General features: G+C 23.4%; 2 protein-coding genes across 5 annotated transcripts in view; both read left to right on the forward strand.

Moving 5' to 3' along the window:
• The window catches only part of LOC127287781 (zinc finger protein ZFP2-like), a 70633-nt gene extending 59127 nt beyond the window's left edge, over positions 1-11506 (forward strand). The window contains exon 5 of one of the 3 annotated variants that reach the window (XM_051314891.1): positions 8887-11506. In XM_051314891.1, the coding sequence (XP_051170848.1) occupies positions 8887-11491 (2605 nt within the window). In that variant the 3' untranslated portion in view covers positions 11492-11506. Of the gene's footprint in view, positions 1-1349; positions 3249-6738; positions 8059-8886 lie in introns of those variants that run through there. The other 2 variants (XM_051314892.1, XM_051314903.1) reach the window with 2 other exon arrangements.
• LOC127287796 (zinc finger CCHC domain-containing protein 10-like) overlaps positions 1-13193 on the forward strand; it is a 158190-nt gene that overhangs the window by 23743 nt on the left and 121254 nt on the right. The gene's annotated exons all lie outside the window — the stretch shown is intronic.

Raw genomic sequence — 13193 nt, forward strand, 5'->3', positions numbered from 1 at the left:
TTATATTGATAAATAATAAAAAAAATTTTGATAGTTTCTAAATTGAAATTTAAAGAAATTTTGAATTTTCAATTAAAACTTTAATTATGATAAATTAAATTAAAAAAAAAAATACTGTTATCCATGTAATTATAAATTTTGAACTAGTCTCTGGTTAATATTGAATATAATATTTCTTATAGAAATAAATATAAATATAAACTGTAATTTTGCGAAATAGTGAAAAACATATTTCTCTATTTTATACTATATAAAATTTATCAATAACTCTTTATATACAAAAATATATATTTCATAACTGCACTGACAGTAATAGAAATTTTTTTTTAGTATTTTGTGTGATTTAGCTGAATGTTGTTTTTAATTATTTAATTTTTTAATTTACTTAAAATGAACATGAAATGTCACAATTCCAATAGCACAAGAATTTTTCCCTAAATGTAAATTTTCCCAAAGTAAATGTTTTAGTGGAAAAATTGCAGTAAATTACGAAATTAAATTTTTTAAATAGTATAAAATACTTCGACTATCACTTTCTTGATAATAATAATAATAATAATAATATTTATATTGATATGTATCTTTATTGATAAAAAAATTTTATAAAGATGTGTTTATAAAAACCCTTTCACTTTTTAACATATGATAAATATGAAAATTCGAAATACTTGAATATTTTCATTTGTTAAATTTGTTTTCAATTTAGTTATAACTTAATAAATGAAATTAATTTACTTTGTTAGCTAAAACAAAAAAAACTGCCAAAAAATTTTTCATCGAAACTATTTATCATTGTTGAAAAGTGTATTGTGGAATATTGAAAAAAGAAGTGATCTTAAATGTATTTAAAAAAAAAAAAATATTGTAACATGCGCCATGTTGTAAGTATTAATAGTTATAAATAAATTTTTATGTTCAAAAATACATTTTTATTTCAATGAAATTGAATTTTTGCAATTTTTCAGATTTTGTTTTATTGTTATAAATCTTAACTTTGCTTCTAGTATTTAGGTTCTGTTATTTTAAAAAAAAAAAAAAAAAAAAATCGCTTTCATTTAATTTTGTAATCTATTTAATATTATGCACGAATTTTATTTCTTCCTAATAGTTGACAAAATTCCAAAATTTTTTCTATGATTCTTTAACAAAAAAAAGAAGATTTTCAATAAAAATTCTTTGGGAAAATATTTTTTTTTTCATGTTATTTTCTTTTTGAAAATAAGAAAGTATTTCAAATAAATTCTTTTAATTTTTCAATTGTTATAATAATAAATGTATTAAAAATTCTGTACACTGTTTTCTTTTTTATATATTAAAACTAAATTATTAATAAATTAATAATGTTTCAGGTTTCTCAAATTATCTGACGATAATCATGGGGTGTTCTTCTGTGGAAAGGAATCAATAATCATGCGAAAGTGGCAGATTTTAGAATTTGACGATAAGCCATTTTATGCTTTTGTACCTGAAAATGTGAATCCTTTTGAAAATGAAGAAATACCAGAATATAAACAAGATCAAAATGATTACGAGTATAAAATTAATAAATTTGAATCAATCAACGAGGAGAATTTATCAAATTCTTCCATCAACGATCAAGAAATTTTTTTCGATAATGAAGAATATTTAGTTGAAGAAGAAGAATTAGAAGACGAAGAAGAAGAAGAAGAAGAAGAAGAAGTGGCAGAAGAAATTGAAGAAGAAGATACCGATATAAAACCCATAATTTTAAATGATTACAATAAAGAAAATGATTCGCAAAATGTTTTTGAAGTAAATGTCGGTGGGCGAATGATAACTATTCAAAAAGTGAATTTTTCTTCTGAATTAGAAGTGAAAAATATTGAAAATGAAATAATTGATGATAATGAAAAAGATAATGAAAAAATTTACATTGAAGATAGTGAAAATTTCGAGAATAAAGACGATGATTCGTGTGAATCATTTTTAGATGAAAATGAATCGGAATTAAAAAATTTCACAGAGACAAAAAATTCATCAATATTAAAATGTAAAATTTGTTCTGAAACATTTGATTCGCCATTATCGTTTAGAAAACACGTGGCATGGACGCATAAGAAGAAAATTTGCATTCAAGAAAATGGTGCATTTATTTGTTCGGTATGTGATTATCGAACATTGAAAAAATCCTCATTCGTCAGTCATTTAGAAAGAAAACATGAGACATGGTCAAATAAACCGGCAAATAGTCTTCTATTTCCATGCGCTGCTTGTGGTTTTGTTTGTAGTTCAAAACATTCACTTCAATCACATTTTATACGTAAGCACACCGATAAATATGAGCATCAATGTAAATTTTGTTCGAAAAAATTTAAAGTCAAAGGCGATTTAACAAATCATATTCGTTTTCATCATAAAGAAAGACCAGTCTCTTGTGAAATTTGTGGTAAACTTTGTCAAAATAGTGGTTCACTTTATGTTCATCAAAAATGGGCGCATTTTAAGCCAAAATTTGAATGTCACATTTGTCATCGTCGAATGGTAACGCAGGAGAATTTAAATCAACATTTAATAAGTCAACATGAAAAAAGAGAGAAAATTGTTTGCGCCGAATGTGGTAAGACATTTACAAAAAAAGATTCATTCAAAAGACATATGGCTGTTCATACTGGTAGTAAACCACATTCATGTATGATATGTGCAAAAAATTTTGCCCGACGATCACAATTACGTCAACATTTATTAATTCACACTGGTAAAAAACCATTTGTATGTGATATTTGTGGAAAATCATTTGCCCAAAAACCAGGACTTATTTGTCATCGTAAAACACATCCGGGTAATCATCCACCATTGCCAGTAATGCCAATTGGTGATTTAGTTAAAGAATTAACTGATGAATTTGAATTTCATCAGGATAATGTTAATTTGGATATTAATGATAGTGAAGAAATGTTAGATGAACCGGAAATTTTGAATGGCGAGGAAATTTTTGAAGGTGAAGAAATTCTTGAGGGTGATGAAATTTTAGAGGGTAATGATGTTCTTGAAGATCAGGAAATATTACAAGAGGAAAAAGTATTTTATGAACATGAAATTCAATTTCATCATGAGACAAAATATGAAGTTGATCAAGAATTTTTGGATGAAGAAGAATTTCAAGAAGCACTTGGTATCGAGGAGAATCAAGAGATTGTCGAAACAGAAATCGATCATTAGGTATCGAAAAAATATTTTCTTTTCTTTAAAAAAAAAAAAAAAAAAAAAAAATCGAGGCTCTTTAATATTTATAAAAGTGAAAATATGATTTAATATAATTCTTTTGAAAATTTGCAAACTTGAATTTAGAAACACTTTTCAATAATAGTAAGGAAAGTACGTCCAAATTTATTTAAAAAAATAAATAAATAAAAATCTATTTGAGATTATTCATATTACTCAAATATTTTTACTATTTGTATTTTTTTTTTTTAATTTCTAATTTACATTTAAAGTACGATGTAGATATTTTCACTGATAATAATATATTCTAATAATGATAATATTCTAAGAATCTAGTTGTAATAAAAGTCCTAATTTTTTTGTTCTAAAAATCAAATTTTTTTTTTTACTGTTAGAGAAGAAAATAAAAGAAAATTTAAAAAAAATAGAATAACAATTTATAATTTCATAATTATAGAAATTTTGTAAATTATTTCTAAATCGAGAGAGACTTAATATTTGTTATAATGGTAAAAATATAAGATAAATTAAAAATAATTTTTTTGTAATGTGAAAAAAAAAAATTCACAAAATATTCTGTCAATAATTTTTGGAATTTGCTATTTACTTTTTTATCGAAATATTATATAGATTGACGAAAAATATTCTGTTTTACGTAAAATTTAAGCTGTTACAAATATTTTTGCAAAAAAACTGTACATATGGAAAAATAAAAAACAAAATTCATGAACATAACTTTTATTATTATTGATAAAAAAAATTTTCATATCATATTTATTGACATTATTTATTTATCATTATTATGATTGATATAATTTTTTTCCTATTTAAAAATTTTTTTTTTATTTAAATTGAATCTTAAGGGTCAAAGTGGAAAAAAGTGAGATAAGAAAATTAGAGAAGATTTCTGGATACAATGAGTTAAGTATAATTTTTTATAAGGTTCTTCTTTTTTTTGTAAATAATTTTCTTACTAATATTTTGTTTTTCGTTTTTTCAGAAATCGATAGAAATTTCAATGGCGATTGAAAAATGAAATTATTTGGCTTCATATTCAAAAAAGGGAGAAGAAGAAAAATACTTCAAGTGAAAAGCAAATCGGATTTTTTTTAATAATATTGAATTCAATTGTTTTTTGTAAAAAAAAATAAAATAAAAATAAATGAAATATTTAAAAAAAAATATATAAAAAGCATAATAATTAAAAATTATTATAAAAATTATAAAGCGACAATTTGTGTTATTTGAGGATATAGTTTTGCACAAAAATCTTATTTTATTTGCCATAGAAAACAATATCCAAGCCCTTTGCCACCACTGTCAGTGATTTCCGTTAAAAAAAAATTTTGTTTTTTTAAATCTTCAAAAATAATTTAAGATTTTTATAAATTCTCAGAATATATTTTTCTTTTATAAAATAATTTTAAATTTACAATTTTTATACTTTTTGTAATAAAAGTTTTTAATGAAATTTAATTATCTTCTTTTAGTGAATATATTTTTCTTAACAACTCTTTTTAAATATAGAATTTATGTTTGAAAGAATTTATATTTTGCGAAATATTTATTTTTATTATTTATTTTAATGTTTTTCTTATTATTTCAAAAAAAAAAAAATTAATTTCAATCTGTGTGAACTTTTTTCAATGAAAAATTTTTCTATTTGAAGTAAGTAAACTTGATTTAAGTTTAAAATATAAAAATAAAAAATTTAGCCTATGTTCTGAATATTCATATGAACGAAATTATTAATTTTTGATAGATTATTTAAAACTGAAATATAAATTAAATTATAACATTATTAATTGATTAATTAATATTAAATTCAAAAAAAATTATAAGTAAATATTTCAAAATATTCTAATTTCAAAAAAGAAACGAATATTAAAATATAATTTTTGAAATTATGCAAATTTTGTATTATTTTCAGATTTTTTTTTTTTTCTTTCAATTTTCGGAAAGTCAACCACTTTTTTTCTTCTTTCAAAGTGCGAATAAAATTTTCGTTCATTTGTTCGTTCACAACCATTTAAAATAAAATAATTACAAAACACGTTTGAAAAATATTTTTAAAAAAATTCTTTTTGAAACTTACAAATTTTTCTTTATTTTATTTGTTTCAGTTTAACGTCAGCAGATCCTCTATTTATTTCAGAGGAAAAGGACCAGGAATTTAATCAAGAATTATCAAATGCAACCGATAATTTGGAAAATATGAAAAAAACCCGTGCCGTTTATTTGTGTGATCATTGTGAATTTACAGATAGCGATAAAATTGCAACTGACGAACACAATAAACAACATAAATTTAATAATTGTTATTCATGTAAAATTTGTAATGTCGAATTTGTTAATTATTCATTTTTAGAAGTTCATATAAAAAAAATACATCGCAAATTACCATATGTTTGTGGTGAATGTGATTTTAAATGTAAAGACTATGGAAATACACGTGTAATGTGGTTTCATATGAGAGCACGTCATGTAATAATTACTGGCGATAAAATAATGCCATTAATATGCAAAATTTGTGGATATCAAAATACAAGCAATGAAATGTGGCGACATATGGAGGCTGTTCATTTAAAAACTTCATATCAATGTAAAATTTGTAAATGGTATTTGGGTTCACAGAATAAAGTTCGTGCACACGCTCAAGAGAAACATATGTCAAAATTTGTTCCAATTTTACCGAAAAAAGGAAATAAAACGCCAAGAATTGAAGGTCGATATGTACCAATAGGACCACCGGGAAATTTAACATCACAAACAGTTACATTAAAAAGTCCATTTACATCATTTGGACAATTAATATTTCCATCAACTGATTCAGTTCAAGTTAGATATCAACCACATTTAAAATCAAAAGTCTGTTTAGTGTGCGGTGTTGGTTATTCTAAACAATATTTATTGTGTAAACATTTGCAACAAGTGAAAAATGATAATTAAAAAAAAAAGTAAATTTTCTCCCTCCAATTCTGAATAGAATTAAAATTCATTAAAAAAATTTTTAAATAATTTTTTAACTAAATTTATGGATTTTTTTTTGTGTTCTGTAATTGATAAATTTTAATTAATTCAATTTTATAATGTAGATTTAAAAACAAAATTTGTCTTTTTTAACACCATTGTTTCGTTACCAATTATGTATAAGAATAGTTTTAAAATTAGAATTCTCCATTCTTGTAATTTACGTACAATAAATGAATGTTTTTTTAAAAATTTATTTCCAAATAATGGAAAATAAATATTTTTAATTATTTAATTGTTTAACAATAAAGCATTTTTAAAAAAAAAATTGTCATAAATAATGAAAGAAAGAAAAAAATTGTATACGAAAATAAAAAATAATTCGATCCACAAATTCGTTAATTGTATATAGAAAATATGTAAATTGATAAATAAATTCTTTCTTTATACTCCGGAGTATCTGTTATCGAACCTTTTCTCAATAATTAAAAATTTATAGATTATATATAGTTATTTAATTTCTATTTGTCGTAATGAATTTAAAAAGAAATTTTTTTTTTCTAATTCATTTTTATTTTGTTTTAGTATGAAGATCGTCTGCAAATCGTGGGCAAATGAAACATTTTATCAAAGGAACAACGAATTTCCAGTGGAATGTAAAGACGTATGGCTCGATGATGACAACGATAATAATAAATTAATTGAAGAAGAAAATGTCGTTAATCCATTGGCAATTGATGAACAGGATATGATAAAAAATCAAGAAAATCGATTTTTACCAACAAATCAAATAAAAATTCATTTTATTCAAAATTCATCAATTTTGTTTAAAAAAAAATTAGAAAAAAATCCATATAGTCTTCCAGTGAAAAATTTAAATGAAGGACCACCTCTACCACTTGAATGTATTTTATTAGAAGAAAATCCAACAAGTTTTCCCTGTGACATGTGTGATAAAGTATTTAAATACAAACGTGGTATGCGTGAACATATGAAAAGAATTCACACAAGTGTAACACTCAAAGAATGTTTAGTTTGTGGAATTAAATGCAGTCAATTTCAAATGTCACGTCATGTTAGAACACATCATGCGCCAACGCCATTTGAATGTAAAAAATGTAAAAAAACATTTAGAAAAGAGGAAAATCTTGAAAGTCACATACAACATAAACATAAACGACATCCATGTCCATTTTGTACAAAAGTTTTTCCCGATAGTCGAAAATTAAATTCACACATGAGAATATATCATGATCTACGTCCATTTCCATGTATGGTTTGTAATAAACATTTTACCACTAAACAAGGAATGCATCAACATTTATTACTTCACACTGGTAAAAGGCCATATCATTGTGATATTTGTGAGGAAACATTTATACAAAAATCAAATCTTAATTTCCATCGTAAATCACATCCTGGACCATTGCCACCTGCACCGGTAACATCAGTCAAACATATTCTTCAAAAATTCATACAAATGTGGGAGCGTAAGAAGAAAAATAAAAAAAATAAAAAGGATAATAAAGAAAAAATATTTAAAGAAAATGATGAAATAATTGAGGAAGAATTTGATAAAATTGAAGAAAAATCTGATAAAGAAACAATTGAAAAAAATGATAATGAAAAAAAAGACAAGAAAAAGAATGATAATAATGATATAAAACGAAAATTAAAGAAAAATGAAGATGAAAATTTAATTAACAATTCTGATAAAGAAAGTTTTAAAAAATTAAAAGCAGACACCAATAATTCCAATGATACCGAAGATGTTAAAAAAATAGAAGGCGGACAAGTTCACATTAAATTCGAAATAGAAGTTTGACATTGAAAAAAATACATTCATAAAATTTATTATTATTTAATTATTTTAAAAATAAGAAATTATTTCATTAAATGTGTTGGGTGTTCTCGTTATAAAAAAATTAGTTTTCATTTTTTTTTTTTAATATTCTTTAATTAAAATTTATTTTTTCATAAAAAAAATTTTCTTATATATTTTTTGATTTTTAATCAAAAAAAAAAAAAAAAAATTGAAAATTATTATTTTATACTCATAATTTCTATTTATTAAGTATTTTAGTTAATAATTAATCATTAAATGATTCTTAATTAAAATATTATACTAAAATATTATTTTCGTTACCTTTTATTATAAAGAAACAAAGTGCGTTGATTTTTTGTAATCTTACGAATATATAAAAACACTACGTTGATTTCTTATTAAATATTCTCATAATAAAAAAATTGTTTTGTATAAAAAAATTTTCTTGTAACTGAAAGAAAATAAATATCTTCACGAAATTTTCATTTTTGTTTTTTTATGACATTTTTAATCGTTATAAAATATCAATAAATTTCCGATTATTTCGTAAATTTTAATTAATTTTCTTTTTGATATTTTAAACGAAAAATTTTCTATTAATCTTAAAATATTTCATAAGAAAATAAATAAAAAAAAAGTTTAGGTTTTTAGATATTCCCTAAGAATATTCCATGAATATTACCAAAAAAAAAAAGTTATATAATTATTTTGAAAATAATCTACAAGAAAATTTTAAAAATTCTTGTAGAATATTTAAAAAAAATAAATAACCCTTTCTCTAAATATTAGTAATAATAAAAAAAATTTTAGATACAACGAATTCAAATTTAAGTAAGTATTTAACAAAAATGATTTTCCAAATTTTTCGATACAAAAAGTAACAAAAAAATTTTCTTTTTCTGTTTTAGAAAAACAAATTCAAAGGACATTGATGGAAATGAAAAGAAAACGAAAAGAAAGAGGAAATGTCGAAAAGATTTTCGAAAAAGAAGACCATGGAAAAAAAAGAGTTCCGATAAAAAACGTGAAACTTATCGACTTTATCAACAAAGAAAAAAGGAACTACTTGAAAATAAAATTGACAATTCAAAAAAAAATGAAGACATAAAGAAGAAAAAACAAATTTTACGTGTAAAACCACTCACCGAATTGGAAGATCCAATAAAAAAACAACAAAATTTATCCACAGTATCAAAACCATTAGTTCAACGAACAATAATGCGAATTATTAATCCAAAATCACAATCAACGGAGGAAAAAAAATTTGTCGTTGCTTTAAAATCAGGAGAAAAATTTCTCGGTTCAACTCATCCACAATATCCAAATCAACAGGCAAAGAAAATATTTATAATTCGTAATTCAAAACAACAAATTTCCACTAATCCAGAATTATTTACACTACCAGAAATTTCGAATCAAAGAAAATTTGTCGTCAAAGAAATTCCCAAGGGTGAACAATTAAAAACATCAAATTCATTATCATTGAATAAAACAATGATTGCAAATCCAGTTTCAAAAGATGGAACATTTACAATGGGAGGTAATAAATATAAACTTTTGCATCCAGTTCATAAAATTCCATCGACATCAAATACAAGTAAAATTATGATTCGACAACGTATTCCACTAGATAATGAACAAACATCTGAAACAAATAAAATTGGAAAACAAATTTTAAGAAAGGAAATGATTTTATTGAATGAATCTCATGAGATAATGACACAGGAGCCTCAAATTTTGCACGATCCTATTGATATTAGTGGTACATCATCGCCGATACTTCAAGGTTTTACCGAACAGGATCAAATTTTTGCGAGACAACAAATTGTTGACAGAATTTGCGTTGAAAAACAAATTACAGAAATCGAAATAGATTCAAATTTAAAAAAATCAAATAATTCCAAAGAAGAGCCTTTACTTGTTGATGATGTAATTTTACCTTCAATCGATGAAGAAATTCCATCAACTTCCTCTCAATTTGATCAACCATCGACTTCAACACAATCTAAAAATTTTGAAACTTCTACAAAATTAACAAAAATTGATAAAAATGATACGAAAAAATCTGAAAAATCTCTCGATTTTCTAGATGATCTGATTCTTGCAGATTTGGATAATTCAGAAACAAAATCTGAATTGGTACAAAATAAAGAATTCAAGGAAAATGATAATTATTCCTGTACTCATTGTAATCGTGATTTTAAATCCTATACAGAACTTGTGAAACATTGGCTTGAATTAAAAAATACTTGTGAAATTTGTGATATTGTTTTTCCATTTCCATTTTTATTGGAAATGCACGTTCAAGATGTACACAATATTAAGGGCTATAAATGTAAAAATTGTCAATATTTCAATAGTAATTTATGGAATTTAAAATTACATCGTATGCGTGGACATTGTCAAGAATATGAATATCCATGCGATAATTGTGATCGTGTTTTTAATAATTCTGATAAATTAAAATTACACAATAATGAAGAGCATAAAATAGAAAAAATAACAACAAAACTTTGTGATTTTTGTGGACGTTCATTTTTAAATAATTATACATTACAGTGTCATATAAAAAATTTTCATTTACAAAATAAAAAATTCACCTGTAAACAATGTGGTAAAATATGTGAAACACGTGCAACTTATGGTCGTCATTTACAATCGCATAGAATGAAAAAAATAATTTGTGAACATTGTGGTAAAAAATTTGATATACAATCCGATTTAAAAAGTCATATGCGTCAGCATACAGGTGAAAAACCATATAAATGTAGTATTTGTTCAAAAACATTTGCCAAAAGTAATACATTACGTCAACATTTATTGATACACACTGGTAAACGGCCATATGTTTGTGATATTTGTGGAAAAACATTTACACAAAAACCCGGTTTGACAGCACATAGAAAATCACATCCCGGTGCATTGCCACAAATGCCATGTCTTTATATTAATGATATTCTTCAAGAATTACCTGATGATGCATTTCAAAATATGGGAGCAAAAAGTGAATCACAATTTGAGAATAATGACGAAGAAAAAGAAGACGACGTGGTGGAGGAAATTGTGAATAATGAGAAAAAAAATGAAGAAAATATTAATAATTTTAATGATGACAATGAAACAAATACAATTGAAGCAAATGTTATGGAAATAGTTGCAAATGAAGCAAATATTTTGGATATTGCGGCGAATGAAGCGAATATATTGAAAATGGATGCCAATGTGGCAAATATTTTGAAAATTGTTGAAAATGAAAATAATGTCTTGGAGGATATTTTGGTGAATAGTGAAATTGAAATTAATGTGAATTTAACAGAAAAAAAGAGTAAAGAATTAGATACCACGAATATTCAACAAGTGAAGAAAAAATCAAATAAAAGAAAATTACAAAATACTAAAACAAAAGATGATAATGAAGAGAAAATTTCTGAAATTGAAGAGAAAATTACAGAAAGTGAAGAAGAAAAAGCAAGTACAAGACCAAAAAGAAAGTGCACGAAAAAAAGATGGTAGAAAAAAAAATGTGAAAAAATATTATAAAAATATCACTTATTCTTATTTAATATTTTTTTTTTTTATTTCGTTACGTGTTTATTTAAGATAAAAGAAAATTGTTTATTAAACAATATCTACTCAATATCGTTCGTATTTTTTAATTTTACAAAAAGTAAAATTTAATAACAATTAAAAAAAATTTTTTTTTCACTAAACTGATATAAAAATTACAATTAGTTGTCTTGAGCTAAAAAAAAGGATTAATTACTTTATATTATTTAAGATAATAATAAAAATGAAAAAAGAAGGAAAAATTAAAAAAAAGTTAAAATTATTGGGAAAAATATGCTATTACCAAAAATCTGAATTAAAAAAAAATAGCATAATTTTTCTACGTGATTGCACTGTTTGTTTTATTAGAGTTAACAATTTTTGTGTATTTTGTATTTTACTAATCACAAAATTATTCAAAGGCCTTGTTATTAGAATTTAAATATATTACATTTAAAAAAATTATTTACTTAACTGTAAATATGTGTAAGTTATAAAATATATACATAATATAATAGATAATAATTAAAGCCAAAAAAATTTCTAATAACAAGGAACATAAAATTTGGTGTATTTCTTCCATTCTTCGTAATGTACATTTTGCCATATTGTATTTGTCAATAATAAATTGAGTTATTGAAAATATTTGATTCAATTATTGAGATCTAAACATTTTTTTTTTTAAAGATATAATTTTGAATATAATTGATATAATTTTTGAAGTAATTTAAAAAAAAAACAATCAATACATAAATAATATAATTTTTAAATTAAATCGTAATTTTATGATTTTTCTAAAATAATAATTTTTTGCAGGAATTTTTAATTCTAATTTTATGTTTTTAAAAATATATATTTTGTTTTTAATATTGTCACAATTATAACTGCGAATCACCGAATAGTGAAAATATTTTTTTTTTTTTAAATTAGTGAAGAAGATGCTGAGATGTCTTCAATTTTTTATTTTATTTGTTAAATTATTAATTTTTGTACATGACACATAAAAATAGTGTAATGTAATCATTTAAGAATTTTAATAATATTTTTGCCAATTTTCAATTTTTTGTTACAGAAACTGGATGAATCACATTGAACTTAATACAATTGATGATTACAAGAAGGTCAAAACTGAAGACAATATGGCAAGACCGGATGAAAAGTAATTTTTTTTTGTCTATATTCCAAAATATTATTATTTTTAAAATCAAAAAAAAAAATTATAAAATGTTTTTTTCCTTTTTTATAGATTTGATAGCAGTGGGGAAAAATCGTGCGAATATTGTGGAGAGAAATTTCATTTTGTCACAAGATTAGTGGCACATTTACGAATGGTCCATGGAATTTTAAGGCCCTTTAAATGTGATAATTGTGGTAAAACATATCCACAACAATTTATGTTAAATGCTCATATTAAAAAATCTCATACACCAAAAATAGTGCCTTGCAATCAATGTGATTTTATGGGTGTATCAAATGCTGATGTTGAACGTCATTGTAAAAGATTACATAAAGATGTGAAATTTATTTGTGAAATTTGCAGCGAAGTTTGTTCACGTGAAGAAGATTTAATGACACATACGGCAATGCATGAATTTATGCAATTTCATCAATGTAATGCATGCGGTGGTACATTCGATGATGTTTACAGTCTCAGGGAGCATAATCAACT

This window comes from Leptopilina boulardi, unplaced genomic scaffold (assembly GCF_019393585.1).
Source record: "Leptopilina boulardi isolate dan_hultmark-lab unplaced genomic scaffold, ZJU_Lbou_2.1 LbouV2_372, whole genome shotgun sequence".
Lineage (NCBI taxonomy): Eukaryota > Metazoa > Arthropoda > Insecta > Hymenoptera > Figitidae > Leptopilina > Leptopilina boulardi.